Source organism: Lonchura striata, chromosome 5 (assembly GCF_050655825.1).
Source record: "Lonchura striata isolate lonStrDom1 chromosome 5, ASM5065582v1, whole genome shotgun sequence".
NCBI classification, from domain to species: domain Eukaryota; kingdom Metazoa; phylum Chordata; class Aves; order Passeriformes; family Estrildidae; genus Lonchura; species Lonchura striata.
The window spans coordinates 8,260,094-8,283,754 of record NC_140707.1 but is presented as its reverse complement, the minus strand read 5'-3'; the positions used below and the strand labels follow the sequence as shown (position 1 = coordinate 8,283,754).

The window sequence follows — 23,661 nt, the reverse complement described above, 5'->3', positions numbered from 1 at the left end:
TTATGTTACTGACTTGTCTTGATTAACCAACAAATGCCCCAAACAGCTAAAGGAATATCAGATTTCTGTCCCAGCACACTGGTGCACTATTGCCTGCTGCAGTGGTGAGTGCAAGTAAAACATAGTGTCTGTTTTGTGAATAGAAAATGAAAGATATATACATTTAGCCACTGAGATTAGCTGTGTTTAGAGCATGGCACTAACAGCATCAGGGTTTCATGTTTGATCCCTGTATAGGCCATTTACTTAAGAGCTGTAATTGTTGATCCTTGTGGATCTCTTCCAACTCAGAATATTCTGTGTATGAAATTGGAAGGAATGCATTTGTAGCTACACAAGAAAAAATGGCAAATCTCTCCTTAATTTCAGCAGACCTTACATTTCTTGAAAGAGTTAAGAGTTCCTAAAGGTCAAACGCATTGCTAATAGCTGAAGAGATGAGGAATGGACTTCTCTGAGTCACCAGGGTTGTTTAATAGCAACTCTGTGTATTTTTGGCTTACTGAGGGTATGGTTTCTAAACATGAAATGTACAGAGAAGAATGTTTTGCATCATTTGTTTCTTACTCAAATATGTTTAGCCGAGATCCTTCATGGGCATCTTCCCAGACTTTGGTTGCTCCACCATTCAGACTAGTTCCTCGAATCAAAACCACCACGAAGCCAGCCACCATAACGACCATTTGAAATGCATCTGTCCAGACAACAGCTTTTAATCCTCCCTAAAACAAAGAGAAACTGTACACCCCCAATCTTCTTTCCTGTTGCTTAAAATGTAGAAAGACTCCTTATTTTGACAAGCTCCTGGGCTGTATGTACAGCATCCAGCAAATCAGGGCTCTGTATTCTCCCACAAAGTGTGTATTTTTGCAGGTCAGAAAATTTCACATCCTAAATAGTTTGTCCATGGGCACAGAAGAATATTTGACTTTCAGTTAAGTGCTTTTTTTTCCTGCCTCCTTTATATGCATTTGAAGAACATATCATGGTGTGGAACACAAGCTTAGGGAGTTTTGGCCTGTTCCTACATCCCTTAGGACTCCATACATTCTCAGAGCCCAGAGTTAGCCCAACATAGAAAGACAGCTCTGGAAAATTTGCCATTCAGCTTTCTTCCATAGCTGCTTTCATATTTGATCAAATGAGTACTAGAGCATATAATAAATGTTTTCAACACAAGTGATATATTGAAAAAAATTATTAGTGTCAATGAGAATGGCAATTAGTTTGTGTCCTGAGCCATAGGACTCTGCTGCTTCAGTGCAAATATCTATACAATATATCTGTTTTGGAATTTGGAGTCTCATTGCTTCCACTCAAAAGTAAAGCTCTCTGGCCTGTTGATTATCCTTCCTAGGTTTTAGTGCTTTGTTCTTGAGCATGATTTTCATTACAGTGTTTTTCAGCCTATAATTTGTAAAAGATAAGGATCATCTTCTCAAAAGATAACAGGGGAAGCTTATTGCCTCCTTATCTGGACTCTGTCCCAAGATGTCTGGTTTAAACATGAAGACATACAGCAAAGGATTAGAGAGGATTCTTTTCCTCCAAATATACTTCCCTATAACACAGAACATATAAGAAATTTTTCTCTATGTACTCAACAGGAGCCATCCTTGTCTGGTAGTGTGTCATGTTTAAAGATGGTCAAATTAACCATCTGTGTTCCAACTGTTCAGTTATGTCTATTACATACCAGAGTGCAATAGAAAGTGCAGACAATTCCTGTTGCAGCTACAGAGCCCCAGAGATCAAATCCAGTGACTGCAAAACCAGTGAAAACAAAATTGTTAGTGAAATGGGTGTGAGTCATCTGGAAGGTAGCAGAAGAGCTGTAGTCCTTGAGCTTTAGAAGGATAGGAGTAATCACTAATTTTAATCTTTTGTATCTATTAGGAGCTTTGCTGGATTGTTCAAGTTTTGTAGAACTTGTGGATACTGTTTTGCATTGTTGTTTTCTTTCAAATTGAAATTAATTAACTTTCAAGCAAAAGTAAGAATACTTGCATAAAGCAAAAATGTCATTGTGATGGGACAGAGCTTTATAAGCAATGCTTCACTTCTGTTCTTAGTCCAGAACTTTGTTATTGAGAAACCAAGTTCTTCAGAGATTCCCAGAAATCCTAAGATGAAAAAAAACCCAACCCATAAGTAAATTCCATTACCTGCATCTAAGATTGATTTAATGCTAAAATGGGCTTAATTAAAACAAATTTCTGTGTTCATTTTGCATTTTCAAATTTCTTTACACAAAATGCACAAATTTGTTTTTTGGCTGATACTGGAATCTCACCCGCCAGTCATAGTCTGTGAGGGCAAAAGCTATTTGTAAAGGTTCTCTTATCAGCAAAGTTAGTATGGTGTAATAGTGAATGAGAACTTTCACATGGAATTCAGCTGCATGACAGAGGAAGAAAATTTGGCACTGTGTGAGCGATGGGATCAAACAGACTGAATGCAACTCGGATAATGAACAAAGAAAAGAGCCTCACAATCGCTTCCCAGTCAGTTTTGGTAAAATCAGGATTTAGGCCATGATGATTCCTTGTGCCATGATGATTCTATGTGCCTAAAATTACAAATCCTGTCTATGGTGATGGAGGCTTTATGCCTACTTTGTAAATATTAATTGAAGAAGTCTGGGGACAGAGAGCAGAACAGCATTCATCTCTGTCTGCAGGGAAGAGTTATTCCCATGGAAACCTGAATACAAGAGACAGGGATAGGAGGAATCAAAGTACATAGTATGGTCTTGGATCATCAGCTTGTACTGTGAACTTTGTCAGGATGTTGGGAAATTGTTTGCTTCAAGTCTCTTCAGGTGGTACTGAGTGGGAAGGAGAGCAGAAGAGCAACCACGAGGCTCTTGCTAATGTTTGGGTGTGAGAGGAACCTGGGGAGTCAGAAATAGAGAGCTATAAGGGGAAGGCAAAAACCTTCTTATAGGGTCTTTGAGCAGGGTTGGGGTTTTATCCATTTTTGTTACTTCATTTACTCAGGCAATCCCTCTGGTGTGCTTATTTGGGGTAGCAGTGTAGTGCAGCATAAGAACTCACCCTGGTTGAGTGCCAATGATGGAACATAGACCACTATTCCTGTGTAAAGGATCTGAAGGAGAAAAATTATGTATTTTGAATGCTCAGTGATAAAACTTGTATTTAGAGTAGGGCTCTAATACCTAAAATACCAGATACAAAATACCAGATCTAGGGGCTTCTTTAGATTAGGTTGTATTGTATAAAGGCTTTGTGTTTCAGCCCTAAAAAATTAAAATCTTGTGTTTAATTCCTTTCTGAGGGGAGGGCCATTATCTGTCTTTGTATTACCTATTTCTCTACTGGTAAGAAAAGTACATGACAAAATATCCTCATGAATTAGAAAAAGGGTATCTCCAGAAAACACAAATAGTGATAACAGAAATAGAGTTGCATTGATCATAGAAATTAAATTTTCATTTTCCATTCAGTCTCTTAAAGTAACTGACTCAATACCCTTTACGTGTAAGATCTGAGATAACTGGTGGAGAAACAAAGCATCAAGGTCAATAAGTGTTCAGATCTATTGCCAGAGGTTTGGGAATTATTAAAATGGAATTAATGCAGAAGGAAATGTCTCCTAATCTCCCCTCAAATCCCATCTTTCCATTAAATACACAAATAATGTAACCTGTCAAGATGGTCACAGCAGGGACCAGTGCATCTGCCCAGGATACCTTGTATAGCAGTTTTCAAATAGGATAGTTCACCTCAGTGTCATAAATGGGTAACTAAACGTACCCAGTGAGGCTTGACCAGCTGCTCAAGAAAGACAGAATCCACTTATCTGGGAAGAGAGAGGCTTCCAGTGAACATAATGTGACCAAGAATGTGCTGTGAGAGTACAGCACTACATTCGAGTGTTAAAGACAACTAAAATGGCATTCTTAATACTAAACAGGAAAATTTAGGGAAGTCAGATAGTTAAATATATAATCATACTTTCTTTGTAGCATTCATGGTTCAAGTGAGAAAACTAAGAAAAAAGACTACTCATTAAAACATCTCTTTATAAAAAATGTGCTGTCTGAGACTAGTCTGTGAAAAATCAATGTTGAGTGAAATTAGCATAAAAAAAGTCAATGTTATCTTACCGTCTGTAGGATGTAAATCAGTGTTGCAGCAAGACGGACAATCTTGTTAAATCTTAACTCCAAATACTAGGAAAAAGCATATTCTCAATAAAGTGCACATGCAGCATCTGTGACACAGCCATTACCCTTCTGTTTGCCCCAAGTGGCACCTTACTGTGTAAGTAAACTTACTGGCAGCTGGCACTGCTGCTATGAGCAGCTAACGAGGAGAGCAGGATTGTCATTAGACGGAATGATAATTACAATTAGAAATCAATCTTCTCATCTGTAACATGTACATGAAGGTGTATATATAATCAGTGTATAGATTATATAGATATATATATTATATAAACTATGTTCTGATTATTGCAGTAATCAATACCTTCTTTGTACCAGGAATAACTGGAAGATCCCAAGAACTACAAAGAAATTTTAACTTCAAATGAAAGTATGTTCCAATTATACAATGAGGAAACTTGAGTTCATCTCTAGCAGAAATAGCATTGATTAAAAGTGGAGGTGGAGCAGATGGTGAAGCAGCAACATGGAGTTTCCTGGTGCAGGAGCTAGGCTGGCTTTTCCCCTTGTTCTATCTCAGCCTAAGGCCAAATCCACACATCACTAATATGGAGAGGCACAAAGGGGGATCTTATGGACTTTCAGGCTCATGGATGTAGAGAGTTAAAAGAACTGCAGAGGTGAGTAGATCTCTAGACCCAAAAGCCCAGGTTTTAAGGGTGATTGATCACCTGAGGTCTCTGCAGAGTTTCTCTGCCCCGTGGCAGCCTCTATGCAGGGAGACTTCTTGGGCCACAGTCCCACATGCCCCTCAGGAGACATCAGGCATGGCCTGTATAAGTTTTCTCTCTTTCACAAGTCTCCAGGCTGTGCACTTTGTACTGCCAAAGCATCTCTTTTTTTTTTTTTTTTCATTTTTCTCATGCTGATCTTGTGTTTCTTGCATTATAAACCCCACAGTCCACCATGTAAATACATACTGAATTTATGTAACTTGACCTATTTCTAAAATTAACTCATGAAGCCAGCAGTCATCTTTCCAGCATGCTTGAAGGGTCTCTTCATCTACAATATGACCCTTTTGCTGGTTCAGATGACAAAAGTAATTAATTCTCTGACATTGGATCAAAACCAACTAGAAAATGCAATTACTTGGAGCAATGGTCAATTTTACTCTTCACTGTCCTGAAAATATTTCCAAATACCCAGGCAGATCTGTTTGACCAAATTCGTTCCTTGTGTTTGGGCTCAGTGAGCACAAGCAGCCTTTCTGTTACCAGAAGGTTCCTTGTGAACAAACCCAGTTTCATCATCCAATTCATGCTTAGTTGAAACTGCCCACAGAGGAGCAACCAAACTTGCAGGAGCTGACTGAAGTGAGTAAGAGGCCATCCCAAATGGTCAGTAGCTGTCCTGTGGATGTGCAGTTTATAAGGGCTGCTACTGAACTGTGTTATGAAGGAAAAAATGTGTTCCAGAGAAAATGCCAGGCAAAAACTCAACAAAATTCAGAAGCCATTAATTTATTTTCCTAGAGAATGCTCGAATTCATTCTCCAGCCCTGACTTTTTTTTTTTCTTTCTTTTTTATTATTTTAACAAGCCTTCCACCTTCTTTCTTTTCTTCCCACTTCAGCTACTTCAATATAGTAACTTGGCCAAAATTACTATATCTAGACCAAGTTTGAATTGGATAGTATTGAATATTTTTCTTAAAGTCTATCTCTAAACCAGAACAAAATTTGGATATGCTGAAGTATTTTCCAGCTGTAATTTAATTTGGTGCTGTGTGTAAACCCATATCCTGTCTGTGCTATATGTGCATAAAAGGAGCTCTGACCCTTAGATTATGATTTCATCTTATACAATATAAATAACTAGTTTCATAATGCAAATTATTTTATAAAATAATTAATATATCAATATATTTGTTCTGTAAAACACTGCAGAAGGTTTTTTGTCAAAGATTTTTCTCTAAAAACTGTATACTAGTTATGCTAGAATAGTGTCTTTATTTTATTATTTTTACTTACCTCATAAGTGCTTGTGATGCCAGATCTATAAAAAACAGGTAGGAAAAGTTCAGAAGTAAAAATGATGACAAGTGTATATGAAAGAAAGAAGAGCACAAAGGATGCCCCATAGCGATAAACTTCGGAGGGTGTCCCCAGGACTGTCACTGCTGACATGAAGCTTGATGTAAGAGAAAAAGCTATGGGTCCACATGTCATCTGCTTACCGCCCACCAAAAATTCCTTTGAAGTTTTTTTTTTCCTCTCTTTAACTGCAAAAAAGACTCCAATGATGGCAGAGACTAAAAATAGTGCTGCAAAAACAACATAGTCCCAAGTCACGAATTTTTTGATTTCTGGAGCTACAAAGTTTGGCATTGCACCAATTGTATAATTCTTTGATGGAAGATTCTGATTTACTGTGGCTGCTGCTCCGACCAGATTAACTCTGTTGACAGCAGAGCTGAAGCTTGTCTGTAGCTCAGCAATGGCAAAAAATAAACTTGAAGAGTGTTCAGCCAGAACACTTTTTCTAATCCAGTTCAGTTCTAAGGAGTTAAAAAAAAGGTAGCTAAGGATGAGTTACGGAGGAATGCACTTAGACCCAAGTACGGCAGGTGCTTCTGCCAGGCAAGCTGAAATAAGGGACTTAGCTGTGAAATCTGTAGTACAATCCCTTTTTATCTGTGATGTGTAAGTTTAAAGTTAAACATTAGCCTGGTACATTGTGATGATCCAACTATTTTCTAACATCTCAGCATTTTACAATAATGAAATGAAAGCAATAGAGAAAAAAGTAAAGGGGAGAGAAAGGAAGGAAAGCTCAGTGTACAAACCTGTCATCTCACTAGTGAATTTGTTTTCAGAGAAGCAATTTCCTCATAATGTTAAAAACTGATCCTGAATGCCAGCAATAGTCTTTGCAGCTGTCCTTTGAGATGCTAAGTGTGCTCCTAGAATCTCTGGAACTTAAGGTGGCCGTAAGAAACTGAAGTGTTTAATGGTTAAAACTAATTATGGTGCTCCCCCCCACTTGTTGTAGTTCATCCTTGGTGTGTTTGGAAGTCCAATGGACCTCCAGATGAACAGAAGTGTGGTTTGTGCTGCACTGTCTGAGGGTGAATTACAGTTAGAAACTAATTTTTAACTGGCTTCTACTGAAGAAGTTTCTGTGGCTTCATGTGAGAAATTACTTATTTATCCATATAAAACTTTGTTGGATTTACAGGACTACAGAATCATAGAAAACCAGATTGAACAGCAATATTTATCTTAACTATATCTTTGGCATAATTCTGTAAATTCAATTATTAGGTTTTCCTTTTGTGTTTTGTTTTAGATAATTGAATATTCATTTTATCCTCATTAATGCCGTATCAATACATTTTCCAAAGAACCAGGAAGTTATTTGTCATCCTGAAGGATTAACTTGTACAGAGAGGTAGTGTGTGTAGTCACAACCCTGAAAGAAGGGTGGAGTGTGTATTGTGAAGAAAAAAAAAAAAAATTACATAACCTGGAAGAGCTTTAAATAGCAGAAGTCCTTTTCTTCAGCCTTGTTTTAGTTGGGGATGGATCCCCACATCTCCTTCTTAGTTCATTGGTAAATAGAGGTGGTTTTGCTGGGTCAGTAGCAGCTTAGTGTGTGCCCAGACCTGAAGTCTTCCTGTTCCCATACATTGTTCAAGAGAAGGACTTCTGCCCATGTGTGAAGTAGAGATTGTGCAATTTTATAGTTGATTTTGGCGAGAATGAATGTGAAAGGGGAAGTTGAAATTCCCCTTTTATTGCCAAATGTGAACTGAAAAAGACAAGTAAGAAATCCAAACCAAGATACTTCTTTAAAGGTACTGCTGCATACAGAGGAAGCACTTCTAGCCCACTGAAGTTAAAAATATGAAGTGTGGGTTTGGGATCTTATGACCCCAAATCTATGGAAGACAGGATATGGATGTAGCAGTTGCCAGGGCACAGCATTGTGTAATTATGGGTGGTGAGGTGGAGGGGCCAGAAGAGACAGCAGTGAACCATGTTCCATGATGTGGATCAGAGTCAGTACAGGTAACATGCTGAGAGTTTTCACACAACTATATCCAAGTATGCAACCATCACTAGTTAATATTTCTCTTTTGTACAGACCAAATGCCTTAAAGTGTTACACACTTAAAAAAGCAGCCAAGCATTCCTTTGCTTTTGAGAGTTTTGTTTTTTTTTTTTCCTCTCCCTCCCCTTTTTGCTCTTCTCTCCTTGTAAGTGTGGACATGGATATGGATATTTTCTGTACGTTTTATATTAATAATACCTACAGGGTCTTATTAATAAATGTCTCTGGCAATGGTAAAAGTTATGCCAGTACAACAGGGAGTTTCTGGGGTCAACCATCAACCCAGTCTGGCAGTAGGCTGATTTAATGGTGTTTGTATGCAGCTTGTAGGGCTCACCGAGAAAACCATAGATTGATCTAGTTTGATCACAGGAACATCAAATGAATTCACAAAAAGATGCAAAACCCTCAAACTTGAGGGTATTTCTTCTTAAATTTGAGTTGCTGGACATGCATTATCTAAATGAGACCTCATCAGCCCTACAATGTTGAGAGGGTGGAGAACTGTTTATAAAACCTGGGATAAAAAAATGAAAATATAAAGCAAATGAAAAAATAATCATCTGCGTCAGAAGGTTTCTCTCCTTGCCATGTTACCAAAGAAACTGTAAGTGGAAGAGCCCTGTAATATCCATTCTAGGAAAATAAGTGTAGTGTAAAAATTTCTTTTGGGATTAATATAAACCTGCAGAATTTTTTTTTTAAATTGCAAATGTTTTTTCCAGCAGAAAAGTGGGGATTTTTTTGGATGATAGTATTTTACACAAAGTAGGAAAAAACTAATGGAATAACAAACTGAAAATCAAGCTAGAAATGTAAATTTGTGTATTTATCATGCCATAGTCTTCTGACACATGTTGTGGGATTGTTCATTTTGGCTAAATCTCACATAGAAAAAATAACTTAGAAATACAATTTCTGGAGAAAAGATATTTTTAAATAGTATGGAAACACTTGTTCTGTCGTGATGTTATTCTTTGTGTGGAAATAATTGGTATTTTTATTTCCCTGAAACAAGAAGATTATTTTAAATTTATTTATGCAAACTCTTGTGAAACTGATTTTTAGCCAGGGTAACCCAAGGAAGAACCTTCACTTTTTGAAGATTCAATACCTCTTTCAATATCTGACCAAGAATCTGAAAAGAAATTCCAAGTTGACTGTTTCACTTTTCCACTCCAGGCTATATGCATCTGAGGTTCTATATTAGGCTTTATTTCAACATCTGAAAAAAGCACTTGAGGATAGTAAAGTTAAGGGTGTGACTAATGAGCTGCAGCCTGACTTGCTGCAGCCTGACTTGCTGCAGTCAGGCAGGAAAACTTGCAAGGAATGCTCCTTTCCATGAGCTGCTGTCCCTTTTTGCCCCTGATTGTGGGGAACATAAGAATAGCCTTTTGAGGGGGAGAGGAGACACAGCTTGAGTGAATGGATTGCATCTTTCAGTTTGAGATCAGGGAAAAGACAAACCTTAATTCAGCATTCTATTGGCTTGAGAGTTGAACATCTCTTATAGTGCTTGTGAGACACACCTGCCTTATCCTAAAATGCAGAAAAGTGATGCCCTGTGTGCCACACTGTGCATATTTAACAGCAGTTCCCTAGGAGGAAGCTGAAGACACATCTGCCTGATGCTCTCACCACCACAACTACATTGTCCACTCTTGCTGTTCTTTTTTCTTTTTTTTTCTCCTTGCAATGAGAGCTTCCCATTTGGAGTAAATGCCAGTTTGAGATGATAGAAATTATCCTTTTCTGAGACCAGACTAGAATCATGTAGTCTGATGCTCAGTGATCAGATCATGAACGTTTTTCTGACTCCAGCTGAGTTAATCTGCTAGATACCCTTTGTCATGTGTAACAGATCCAGGACCTCACCCTTGATCAAAGATTGACTGATCACTAGTACTGAGAAGAAGAAAAATGAGTTTTGAATTCTGAAATTACTTAAAACTTTTTCATCTTATGGACTTATTTTGATGCTAATATCCAGTATTTGAGTCTGAGATCTGTCCGCTGTTACAAACATAAGTGTAATTCTGTAACATAATGTCAAGTCACATGTAGATTTGATATCCCTTTGTTGATATCCATTTGTTGGTGCTACTCTAAATGCTTAGATCTATACATCGAAAATTATTTAACTTACAAAATTATGATCTCACAGGTTGTATACTTTGCATAATACCCATAAACAGCAACAGCCTCTAAATATTTTTATAAAAAATAAACATTATATGAATTTCTCTAAGGAAAGTATTTCTGACACCTGGGTCAGAAAGTTTCTCTGTTTAGTATATTGCTTTCCACTAGAAATCATTTAAAGTGCAACTGTCAGGTAAATAAATACCTGCAGTGTTTGATCACAGGAACATCAAGTGAAATAAATAAGTGCAGTACTGAAGGATATTTTTCTTCTAAAAATGCAGATAATAGTATAAATTCTGTGAATAATATATTTAAAAAAAAAAAAACAACAACCAAACCAACTGCTTTACTGTATACTAATACATGACTAAATTATTTTCTTATTCCTTCTCAATATTTTTCAATATAAAGCTGTGAAAAATGCATAGAAATAGGCATTCGAGGATTTAAGTTACATTTGATTGGATAGGTGAAAAGAAGTGATAACTCACTTCCTGAGAAAAAGTAAATTTTGGAGCAAAAAAAAAAAAAAAAGCACTGAAAACTGTGTCTTCCAGAAATCCTGTTAAACGTAGGGGTTATTATCTTTCCTTGACAGTGGACTTTGGTTTTTCTTATGAGGCTCTTCTTTAATGATTACTTTTTCCTCAGAAAGTCATGCTCATTTATCTATAAAAAGATGATGATAGTCCAGTAGTATGAGGAACTGGAGGTATTGCTTAGAGTTTCAAAATTGGTCATTCTCTGGAGACACAGAGTCCTCCCCATGGGATTATTCTTCCCTGTAAATGCCAGGTCACATCAGGGTACCCAGTGGCCTCTATGGCCAGTGGTCAAGACCCATACAGTCCTGATTCCCTCTACTTTCATTGCAGGATGCAAAGTTTGTGGAGCTGCTTGCAAACACAGTTGTTCACTCTGTGAGCATTTTTCAGGAGAAAAAGGCACAGTTTACACTGAGAATTGGATTTTCTTCTACAAAGACAGCTAGAATCTGCATGGGAAGAAACAATCTGAAAAACTGGATTTTGAATAGTCATATTATCAAGAAAAAAAAAAACAGCTTAAAATCATATATCTGTTATCATTTGCCCCTCCACTACTGCAGTGGTTGAGGGTCCCTCTGTGGCTGCAGTTTCCCAATGCCCCAAGCCATCCTCAGATCTTCCCAGCTGCCCCCTTCACAGGTTGAGGCTGGCCCCAGTCCTTCAGTTCCCTGGAATTTTACTGTAAAAGTAGGATATAGGAAAGTAGTTTGCTGCTCATCTGCCCAGGGAGTACCTTCCTCTGAAACCTATAAACTTGCACCAGTGGACAGACATCAGTGCAGAGCAAGACTGAGACACATCACATCCTGACACAGTAACTGGGGACTGCTCCAAAATGGGACGGGACATTTCTCAGTCCCACCTTTTGAGGAGTATTTGCCACAGTGTCTATGTGGAAAATAGAGACAACCAAATTAATAATTCTCCAGAAATGGCACAGATATGATTTAGAAAGATGTTTCTATCCAAATATCACCCAAAATCAATGATTGGCTATTGCAGTCAGATCACAAGCTGGATAGCTCAAGCAACAGAGCTCATAACAGATCAGAGTGAGGTTTTCACATTCCAGTGTGAAAACAGCTGGTGTGGATCTGCTAGTGAAACAGAACAGGCTGCAAAGGCTGCTGTGCTCTTGGTGTGGACACCAAGGAGGTAAGGCTGTCCTTTGGTCATCTCTATTTTTTTTCTGACTTTGCCAATGGAAGACTCTGTGAGAGGGAGCACGCATGAGGCTGAGCACGGCAGAGAGAAGGGAAGGAGGCTGGCTAAGAGAAGGCAGGGCTAGGTTGCACTGGGGAAATTCATACTGCAGTGGCCATCTTAGAGCCTTACAGGGAAGAGTAGAATACTACTCTTGACTAATAACTAATGAATAAACATAACTAATTTCTGAGAAAACATGACATTTTCTGTTTGACTTACAGCTTTGCAGACTAAAGCTGTTAAATTGGGTTCATCTTTTTATTTACTGAACAAGCTGAGAGGTTGTAAAACTTATGGACTGACAGAAGGACCAGCTCTGCATTCCAGTGTACCTCAGCAAAAGAAGGCAGTCAATGACTGAACAAAATAGCAGCATTACAGTTCTACTTTGTTGTAAAACGAGGAAAAGGCACAGCAAAAGTAAGACATTTTATACACAAATCAAAAAGCAGTTTGGGGAGAAAGTAGTAGCAGCTGGGAAGGAAAGAGGGGGTTGAAATCTCACTGCAGGTGATTTAAGAATAAAGAAGCAGAACATATTTTAGGAGAACTAAAAAGTAATGTGTACTTCACTATTTCTGTGCTATTAAAAGCTTCAGAAGGCAAAGTCATCTGATTTGGTCTTCAATTGTTAATAAGTTATAGACATTCCACCTTAACCATGCAAAAGAAGCATTTGGAAACAGGCAGCAATCTTAGGGACTTCACAGGATTGCTGTTGAGAGTCCATGCAAGTCTGTGTTGTTCATGAGCAGCTTTAATGAGCATCCCTGGTTACAACAGAGCTGAGGATCACAAACGTCCGCTCACCACTGTTACCCTACTAAACATAAAGGAGAAATTCCCCGAGGAATGAAGATGTTTAACACTAAAGAGGCATGACATCTTCTGCCGGATAAGATGGTTCATGAACTCCAGTGGACTTGTGTTATAAAAAGTATGTTTTCCCACATCACAAAAAATACAAATTAAAGGGACTCCTTCTTTAGTAGGACTTGGAGATGAATCATCTTTAATCATTATTGATTTATTTTGTGACATTCAGTTTCATTCTTAGTGTACTTCAACGGAATCTCTTAATTCTGTTTTGCCTACATAATTTCAGTCTCCCTAAGTACTCACATCCATATCTTTGTATAGGATTTGAGTGCAATATTATTACACAGCAAGAAGTTTTTGTGCATTTTTCTGCAGAGAATAGCTTCTCCTGAACTGCTTGTTATATTGCTTGTTATCATTAAATTCGCTCAATTATCATCTCTTCTTTTCTTTTCCCTAGCTTAAAATAAATAAAATTAATATAAAGTCCTAGTGATAGTTAAAATACTCCATAAAAAAAGAGAATAAAGAGCATTTTGCTTGCAACTGTACAATCTATTTTGCTTGAAAGATTCATGTGGAAGACCTTCTGTTACTCATGTTGGTTTGTTTGGGATTTCACTTTTTTCTTTGTATATCAAAATACTTTGGAGTGGTTCTCTGTTTAAGCTGCAGGGAATTTAGTGTTATTTTTATCAATCTGAGTCATTCATACATTTGGAATATTGACTCTGAGTACACATGTTGAACTGTTCTGGAAAACTGATCCCTGAAATCATACATATAAAAGAAAAATATTATTATAGTAAAATGCTATCTAGGAATGGCTGTAATTAACACACCAAAATTGAAGACATTGCAAATGAACATCCATTCAGCAATAAATTCTAAACCAAGATTTTTGCTGTATGTGAAGGCCTATGGTGGAAAACAGCACCTTTGGATGTAGTATATATTGTTGAGGAGAGATGAGGGTTTTGTCCTCACAGGACACATGAAGCTCTTTAAACACTTCTAAGAGAAAAAACTTCTTTTTTAAAATTTTTATTTTATTTTATTTTATTTTATTTTATTTTATTTTATTTTATTTTATTTTATTTTATTTTATTTTATATAAATATGAATGTAAATGTACAGGTAAACAGGCCATCTCTCCATTTAATGTTTATTCAATGCTGCCTTGGAATGAAAACTTAGAAGTGAAACAAGGGGGCAGCTTGTCTGTCCCCTGCATGCTTGAGAATAGATTGTTGCTTCTATTGTTTAGAAGCATTATGTTGCTTCTATTTTAGATTCCTTTTAAATCTGTGACAGGGCAACTGAAAAATTCAGGGTAAGTTGCTTGCTGTTGATAGTCAACATCAGAGTGAAAGAATTTTTGGCATGAAGATGAAAAGAATTGTTTTTCAGCATTCTGGCTTTTGCAACTGATTTTCTTGCTTCTCCTTGTACATAACACACCTAGTGCAGAGTAGCTTGCTGAAATTTTGGATAATTTTTTTACTACTGTATGGAGTTTTGCCTGTTTGCATTAAAGTTTGGGGGTTTTTTGCCAGGGGATTTTTTGCTTTGGCTTTTTGTTGGATTTTTTGAATTAGCATATTTGTTGTTTCATCTTTGGTGTGATTTTGCCCTGTAACATCTGTGGAACATTAACTTTTGCTTTCTGGTTAGAAGAGAGAAAAGAAAACTGAAAGGCAGCAGTCTTTTTTTAGATTTCATTTTTAAGCAGGCTTTGTCTGCGGGTGAAGACTTGGAAGTGGGACCTCTGATGGGGTGCCTAGCTCCAGACAGCTGGCTGCACTGCTGTGGGTTAGTAATTCAAGTTTTCATTTTCTTTTTCCATAGGAAGGAAAAATAAAGATGATCAGATGCTGAACTGGAGCTGTTGGAAATGACATGGCTAAACAGCTTTTTGAGAGGTAGCCAAAGTTTGCTGCATGGGGAAACCCTTTGGGATCCCCCTCACAAATAGGAATACTTGAGTTGCTGTATCCTGTGACTTTCCTCAGCTCCATCAATATAATTTGACAGGCGTTTGTAGTTCTGACCTAAATGCTCTTTACAGTCTTGGATCTATAACTAGGACAAGTTGTAGGACACTTTGTTTTCAGAACGTTATCTAACCTGGTAATTTAATTATGCTAACACAAAGGAGCCCTCACTGGACTACTTCACCTGACTACTGGCGTGTACATTAAATATTTGTGAATTTATTTTGCAATATGCATAGTTCTTTACCATTTCTTTTCCTAAAACATGGTGACTATGCACAGCTCCATGACTCAGAAACAGCTGAGAACTGACAGGTCTGGAGAAGAAATGAGATAGAAATAAACTGGAAATAATACTTAAGTATTTGAAACAAGACTGTGTATAAGGCTTGGACTGATACTGTTTTGAAAGCAAGTGGTTTGGAAGGAATCAGGTTTTTTTCTCTTTGGAACTGTGACTGAAATTTGTAGTACAGGGTTTGATCTGCTTTTATATTGATGAAGACATAGGCACTGTGATTAAACATCTTGCTTACAAATGAGTAGTAATAAAAATCATAGGAAGAGTACCACTCTTACACTTTAGGAGTTGACTAATTTAGAAAAAAAGACATAAGGACTGTACATAATTTATTGAGTAATCACCTTTATAATTGGGATAAAATTCCTACAACAACACAATTTAGTTGTTTGTGTTCTAGTGAATATTATTTCTGGGCTTTTTATGGGTTTAGATGCTGTCAAAATAATAACTAAATAGAAAATACTGAACTCAAAACCACATCAAGCTTTGATATTGGTTCCTCTGTTTTTTGGAATAATTCAAGGTAGGCATAAGTTGAATTGCAAATTCAGCAACTTCCCACATTATTAAGAAGAATGAATCAGCATTAAGAAAATACCTCTTTGTTATTTTTTAAAGGTTCACAATCTACTTGCCACATAGTATAATTTTACTGATGTATATTATATATTTTTTTATTTTTTTATTTATATGGTATTATATATTGTATATTATATAAACTTATACTATATTTGTAGTATATAAGACTTAGTATAATTATACTTATTTCCATTCCAGAAGTCCAATAAAATTCTTGCCTTCCATGTTTTTAACTCCCTAATCTTGCTTTTACAGGTGTGACAACTATCTCAGTAGAACAGTGCATAAAGAAAGCTGAAGAAGATGGGGCTTGGATTTTTTCCAAGAATGGAGTGAACAGAGCTGTCATAATATTAAATTATAATTATTAACTATTATATAATAGTAATTAATATTTAAATATTAAGGTAAATCTTAAGATAATGTAAAGTAAAACATGCTTTTGATGCTCAGTGAAAGATTTTGTGTGCTTGTTGCTGTTCTGTATAAAGTTTCCTGGAAGAGGGCTGGTGATGCTCCTACCTCTTCATGCACTCTGTTGGACAGAAATCAGAATATGTCAATAGATTGCTTTCCTTCCAGGGAATCAGCTGTCTAGATTTACCACATGATGCTGTGAAATGAAAGAAAAATTATTTCTAAAGACAACTTTAGATAATGTTTAGAGGAAATAAAAACTTGCATATATTCATTTTCTATGGCATCACAGGTTGAAAAAATGGGGAACGTGTTATCCTCAAAATAATTCAAAAATTAGATACTGCAGCCTAATCTCATAAACCTCTTCACATGACATGTGACTCAATTCCATAAATTCCTCACAGTTGTAGTTGAAATTCTGTTTTAACTGAAATCCTATGTAAATCAGTAGCAAATATTTGGGAAACAATTGCTTTGTAATTGCATGAACTCATGTGTAATTGTAGTCAGTGCCACAACACCTGTCCTGATACCTTCTTTTGATTTATAAAAAATGGTATTTTAATTACATGGTCTTCTGTATTGTTGCCTTCAGGGGAAGGCAAGGCGACCTGGTTTCAAGGAACAGCACGGCAGCCCGGCCTCGCCCGGGCTACTCGGGCCAATGACACACGCTAACACCAATGTGGTGGATGGTCAAAAGGCCTTTATTATCTTATCTCATGGGTTTAAATAGTCTTGGGGGACTTTGCTACATCAGGGGAGGTTGGTAGAGTCTCTAGGGTTAGTAAGGAGTGGAAAACTACTGGGTTAGGTGTGGTTACATGCTCTGGGGGTAATAGATAACGTGTTGCAGGGTGAGGGGGGAAGGGTCTTTCTTTCCATCACATCCCGAAATCTTCTGTTCGCCTGTCCCTATCTACTACATCTCCCCCCTCCTTTTCATAAATAAAATGAGGTAGTCGTAGATATAGGCACTGGAGTGAGGTACAAACTTGTAACTTGGTAAGGAAAAAGGGGTTTGGTAAACTTGAGTAATTTTTGCAAGGTGAGTTTTGAAGGCTTTTGTGACTGGCAGTGTTCGCAGTTTTTGGTTTATAGCATTTGTTGCTGGTCTATGAACAGAATGTTCGTTCGTTCTAGATGGGCTTGAACAAATGAGACTAGCTTGTTCAGCAGGCATGGTCCTATGGTAACAGTTAGTAGCAGTATTACCAGTGGACTTACTAGGGTGGAAATTAAAGAGGTAAGCTATGGCGATTGATTGAACTAGGATTTGAACTAGCTCTGTTGGGTTTCCTTGTTTTTCTTTTTTTTGAGTTAGCTTATCTTGGAGTTCTGTTATGGCGTCTTTAACAACTCTCGTATGATTTGTATAAAAGCAGCATTCTTCTTTTAAGGCTGCACACAGTTTTCTTTGTTGCATGAACAAGAGGTCTAGTTTTCGCCTATTTTGTAAAACTACTTCTGAAAGTGATTTCTCTAGATAGGAGATGGATTTTTTGTTCTTTTGAAGGTTTTTATTGATGGTTATTTGCAGTTGAGAGAGTCTGTTGTTGGGTTGTGATGGCTGAGATACTTGTGGCTGTGCTAGCTGCTCTTAGGCTGAGCAGCATTGTGATAGTTATACTTGTGATTATTTCTCTTTTGTGGAGTCTGTCAGGTTTCTTGAAAAGGTGGTATACTTCTTTGAGTGGTACAGGACTTTAGGAATAATTAGAACTTGGATATAGAAGTCGATAGAGTTATTAAATTTGGCAAGGAACACATAAGGACTTACTTTTGATTGTTGGCAAACTCACATTTTAGATGAGGATGGGACTACTTACTTGTTGATTTTTCTGTTGGATTTGACAACTTTAGTGCAGAAGTTGCCTTTTTGTTTTGCTAAAGTTGCATTGTTAAAACATTTGCTCTGGCCTGTGATTTGACTCAGGGTGATTTTTTTGCGGGGAATGTCTTATTTGCACTGGTGGGGGGCACTGGTTGTGGAGTAATTGAAGGGGGTGTTTAAAGTAATGTCTTCATAGAAAGGGGGTTTAACATTATAGCAAAGCTAGTAGGAGTTAGTTAGGTTTGGTTTGGTTTTGTTTAGGGTTAGAAAGATAGCTTTTAGCATATGAAAGATTGGGTTTGGGTTTGACTTGGCTATGCGGCCTATTTGGAGGGCATCTGCATGGTTGGTTGGGGTATTGGCGACCTTTGAGGGCAAGGTTTTGGGGTGAATTGTGTTTTTCCCTTTTAGCACGTTCTTAATAATATTAAGGGGAAGCAAGTCGCCATTACTAAAGAGACTATTGACTAGGGTGGAGACCATGGCTGAATTAATCTCTTTTTCTGAAATGGCTTTGACAACTGACTGTACATCTTTTGGGTTTACTGGAGTATATACTTTCTGCTGGTTCCTTTCTGGGCTGGTGATTTTCACCAGGAAAGCTTGGATGGGAGCTGCTGGGGCCCATTCAACACAGGCTATTTTTATTTCTCTCCAGTCGGTAAACTGGGCTGGTTTGTATTGTGATTGCTTTTCGGTGCGGCTTAAAGCTTTACTCAGTTTTGTTTCAAATCGCGTTGGCTCCGTTTCCTCCGTCTCAGAGTCCCAGCCGGCTGCCGACAGCTCTTCCAGGCTGCCGGAGCTGCTGCTGGACTCCGAGTCGGAAGTCGAATGCCAGCACACTTCCGGGGCTCGGTGCCGTTTTGCGCGGCTCCGACCCCGCTCCTCCCGCCGGGGGTGGCGCCGCTGCCGCCCCCCGGGCTCGCCCTGCCTCCTGCAGGGGTGGGTTTCTCCCTTACATGGTAGTGGCGTCAGGCGCGGCTGCCGATCGGCTCCGAGCCCTCTGCCGCTCTCCTCCTCTTTCTCCCACATATGCGCATTCGTAAAACCCCGCGCCTCGGAGCTTTTTGCACCGAGACTGCCCACGCCCTGCCCCTCCCCTTGGCTGCCAGCGCCATTTTCAACGCAGTAGGGTGGCGGCGTGCCTCGGATCTCTTCTTGAACTGCGGTTTCTGCCTCTCTGGCTTCCCTCGCCAGTCCCTGCCAAAAGGATTCCGCGTGCTGTTGCACCTCTGGCAACGGGTCACTGACCAGCGGTGGCGGGACGGATGGGGAAACCACGGATTTTTGGGAAATTTCCACGGGGGGGGTTGGGTTCTGGCCCGGGGAGGGGGGTGACGCGCCGGGCCCCCCCGGATCCCCGCTCCTGGGCGGATCACCCTCAGGGGCGGTTTGCGTTGCCGCTCCTACCCCTAGCTTGGGTGTAACCAATAAACATGTGCGTGCTATGCTCCATGCCTCCTGCTCTTCTATTGCTCTGTGTAGGGCTTTCTCTACTTTGCGCCACGCCTTAAGGCTTCTGCCACTGCCTGAGGATTTCGTGTCCTCGGCCAGCATGGCTGTGCATTTCTCCCATATCTCTGAATGCAAAACATCCACGGGGCGGTCAATTGCCCCAAGCTCTAAGAGCCTTGCTATAGCAAGATAAAAGTCTTTGAGCCTGCACTTAATACCCCACTGCTTATGAATTGCACTCACAACCTTCGCGATGGTATCCATGACGATCGCGGGTCCCGGGACGTCTCCCCCGCCGGTGATTCGGTCTCACAGCTCCATCCGCTGCCCTTGCCCAGGTGACTTGCGCTACCCGAGCGAATCTTCCCAGGTTTCGGCACCAGTTATGTTGCCTTAAGGGAAGGCAAGGCGACCTGGTTGCAAGGAACAGCACGGCAGCCCGGCCTCGCCCGGGCTACTCGGGCCAACGACACACGCTAACACCAATGTGGTGGACAGTCAAAAGGCGTTTATTATCTTATCTCATGGGTTTAAATAGTCTTGGGGGACTTTGCTACATCAGGGGAGGTTGGTAGGGTCTCTAGGGTTAGTAAGGAGTGGAAAACTACTGGGTTAGGTGTGGTTACATGCTCTGGGGGTAATAGATAACGTGTTGCAGGGCGAGGGGGGAAGGGTCTTTCTTTCCGTCACATCCCGAAATCTTCTGTTCGCCTGTCCCTATCTACTACACTGTATATAAGTAAGAGAATTGAGAATTACAAATTGAGAATTCATCTCACTTTTTTTTCCTGAATGAATAGCTAAAAAGACAGTGGCATTACCCACAAAAGCAAGTTGACAGTGGTATCACCATGCTTTGAACTACATTCACACAAATATTTTGTCATGCTTAACTTAAATATATTACACCTACTATATATTAATTATTGGTATTTTTCATAGACTAATGTGGTATATTTAATTTTTCAGTGGATAAAACTCTTGGTACTAAATCTCATATTAATGAGGAAAATCAGACCCTGATGGAAGTCCTTGGGGCAAATGGAGAACACTGTCTCTATTCTCCTACTCCTTCATTGTATCTCCTGCTTCTCCTGCTTGTCCCCACTCTTTTCTTCGCCTTTGTAAAAGTTGTAAGTGCTATGGGAAAAAGGAGTAGTGCTATTTCTTGGGGAAAATACCAGGCTCCAGCACGGTGTTGATGAATGGAGGCAGAGATCTTTCTGAAGTTTGCTCTTGGGGAAAGAGGTTTATTGGGGGTGCAGGAGGGTCCTGTCTCGTGCTCCCAGGCGCAGCACGTGGCCGGGCCTGAGAGGGTGGAGGAGGGGAGAGACAAAGGGAGGGTTTAGGAGAGGGGAAGCCCCAAGGGGGAGGAAGTTCCAGGAGAGGGGAAGTTCCAAGAGAGCGCGTGGCCCCTCAAAGCCCCCTTATCAGGAGGGCTTCGAGGTGGGTTGGGATGAGGCATATCCAATGGGGTCACAGACACTAATGTTTTAGGGGAGGGTACAGATGTGTGGGATGAACCATACATATTTTGGGGGGTGGGATGGAACAGTCCATTTCACCCCAGGACCCATCCCAAGGCAGGGGCATTGCTCGGCTAGCTGGGAGGACTGTTCTCATCCCGATGTATTACTTGTGAACAATCATATTTATCTATCATCTGCAACAATTTCTCACAGAAAAAAAAGCTTCACTCCTGGCTATAACTGTACAGTCATATTCAGGTGTAATCTTAGAATCATAGCATAGTTTGGATTGGAAGGGACCTCAAAGATCACTTGCAGTGGGCAGGAACACCTCCGATTACAGGAGGTTTCTCATGGCCACAGCCAGCCTGGCCTTGGGACACTTCCAGGGACAGGGCATCCACAACTTCTCTGGCCTAAAGTATTTCCATGTGAGAGCATGCATTTTTGTGAATATAAATACTCCGTATATTTATACACTCTCTGTGAGGAAAAAAGGAAGGTGGGTCAAGATAGGAGCAGATATCTGAGAGGTACAATAAATACAAGATGTAGGGTATGGTGAAAAATAGGCTGAACAGATGCTTAAAGAATTTAGGCATTAGTGGGTCTTGATCTACGTGGTTTTGTTTTTTAATTTTGGAAGGTTACTAAGTTTTAGAGCAATTTTGCTAAAAAACTAATGGATATGACCTACACTTTATGAAACTATTTTATCTGCCTTTCACTGGGCTTATTTTACATCATTGCTGCTGCTTTAAAACTGGTATTACAAATGGCATTGTCAGTCATCATAAATACATAAAGGTGTGAAGTGTGTATATGTGTGTGTAAGATGCCCTGCCAGGCAGGTTGCAAAATGGGGGGTGAGGGAGTGGAGTTCAGAAGGAGAAAGTATAGAGGTACTTAGTTATACTTTGCTGCAAGCAATGCCTGTTATTAATGTAGCTGTAAAGCATATTGTTGCCTGTGAAAGCTTTTTGAAATAAATGTTAGTGTGTAGCTATATGTGTCTTTATCAGGTAAAGCAACATAAATCAATTTTTCTGTTCTCTTCTCTAAGAGCTCCTTAGACAGACAAAATAACCTAGCAGGAAATAAGACACCATGCTGAAAATTTCTGCCTTCTGGAGTTCTCCATCTGGAAAATAAATCAAGTAGAAAGAAAAACAGTAAATCAGGAGCAGTGGGAACTTACAAAAATGAAGTTAATGTTAACTTAGTTAGAGGAGACTACAGAATGAGAATGATTTTTTTTTTTTTTTTTAGCTCCCATCACCCCACTCCTCATCTGGAAAACAAAAAAAAATGAAAATAAACAGGAAAAAATACTGACATAGAGTTAGGTGATCTTAGTGTGGGAATCATATAACCTGGTTTTTCAATTACATGGAACCTTTGAGTGTGTGTGTTGATGTAGAAATGAATATTTTCCTTAGGTTTAGAAGCAGATTACTTTTTCAGTACTCCAGCTACTTGTGTTACTATTCTCAGTCTGCCTGAGTCCTGTGGATGGGAGCTGGAAATAGTCTTCTGCACACTGGGACTTGGATTCTCCTGCTGTAGTAGATAAGCAAATCCCAATTAAATTGATGGAGACTTATTGATGTCTTTTTGTGGGGGGCAGATTTGGATTTCTGCTTGTTACAAGGGCTTAAAGAAGGGTTGAAAATCAGACTTCATAGGCAAGGATTACTAAAGAGATTATTTGATTATTTTATTTTCCTTATGTACAGATTTAAATTTCTTTTTAGTAGTAAACTTCAATTCTTGTTTGTTCAAAAGGGGGTTGAACAGCCTGTATTTACAGCTGTCACATTAACCAAGCCTGGGAGAAGCCTCTGTTTTCTTTTAGAAGAGAAAATGAAGCAAAGTTCTCTGCTCTCGGAAGAGGGATTGGAAAAGTCATCTGAGTCTTTGCAGCACAGATTTAATCTAAATCAGTATTGCAGATTAGAAGCTGTCGTGGTTTGACACCAGCCAAACACCAGAAGCTGCTTGCTCACCCACCCCTGCCACAGCTGGGCAGAGGAGAGAAAATTGGACAGAGGGTCTGTGAGTTGAAATAATGACCAGAAGAAAACACTCCAGGGGTCTTAGAGGTACAAAGTGAATTTATTACTAACAAAATCAGAGCAGGATAATGAGAAGTAAAATAAGCCATTCAAAACATTTTTCCCCAATCCTTCCCTCCTTCCAACCAACAGCACAAGGAGACAGGGGGTGTGGTTTTGGTCAGTTCATCACCCAAGGTTTTCTTCTGCTTGGCTCAGGGAGAGAAATGGTTTCCCTGTGAGACCGTGGGGTCTCTCCCAGGAGAGACAGTTTTCCACAAACCTCACTGACATGGTTTCAATCTCACCAGCAGCAGTCCTCCCAAAACTGCTGCGACATGAATTCCCCCCACAGACACACAGGCCTCCTGAAACTGCTGTGGTGTGGGGCACTGGTCAACAGGGTGCAGTCCTCCAAGGACAGGCTGCTCCAGCCTGGGAACAGGGCTCTCTCTCCACTGGGTCTTCCATTGGATCACAGCCTCCTCCAGGCACCAACCAGCTCTGGCATGGGCACCTCTGCCACAGGCTGTGGGTGGATCTCTGCATCCCCCATGGATCCCCACAGGCTGTGGGTGGATCTCTGC

At 39.5% G+C, this 23,661-nt stretch overlaps 1 protein-coding gene across 3 annotated transcripts in view; it reads right to left on the bottom strand.

Moving 5' to 3' along the window:
• SLC5A12 (solute carrier family 5 member 12) overlaps nucleotides 1–18,860 on the bottom strand; it is a 38,453-nt gene extending 19,593 nt beyond the window's left edge. For all 3 annotated transcript variants that reach the window (XM_085581219.1, XM_085581218.1, XM_021539031.3), the window contains exons 1-5: nucleotides 6,162–18,860; nucleotides 4,130–4,195; nucleotides 3,057–3,108; nucleotides 1,697–1,764; nucleotides 568–722 (exon numbers count right to left, since the gene is read on the bottom strand). In XM_085581219.1, the coding sequence (XP_085437345.1) occupies nucleotides 568–722; nucleotides 1,697–1,764; nucleotides 3,057–3,108; nucleotides 4,130–4,195; nucleotides 6,162–6,518 (698 nt within the window). In that variant the 5' untranslated portion in view covers nucleotides 6,519–18,860. The remainder of the gene's footprint in view (nucleotides 1–567; nucleotides 723–1,696; nucleotides 1,765–3,056; nucleotides 3,109–4,129; nucleotides 4,196–6,161) is intronic.
• Nucleotides 18,861–23,661: the final 4,801 nt, after the last annotated feature.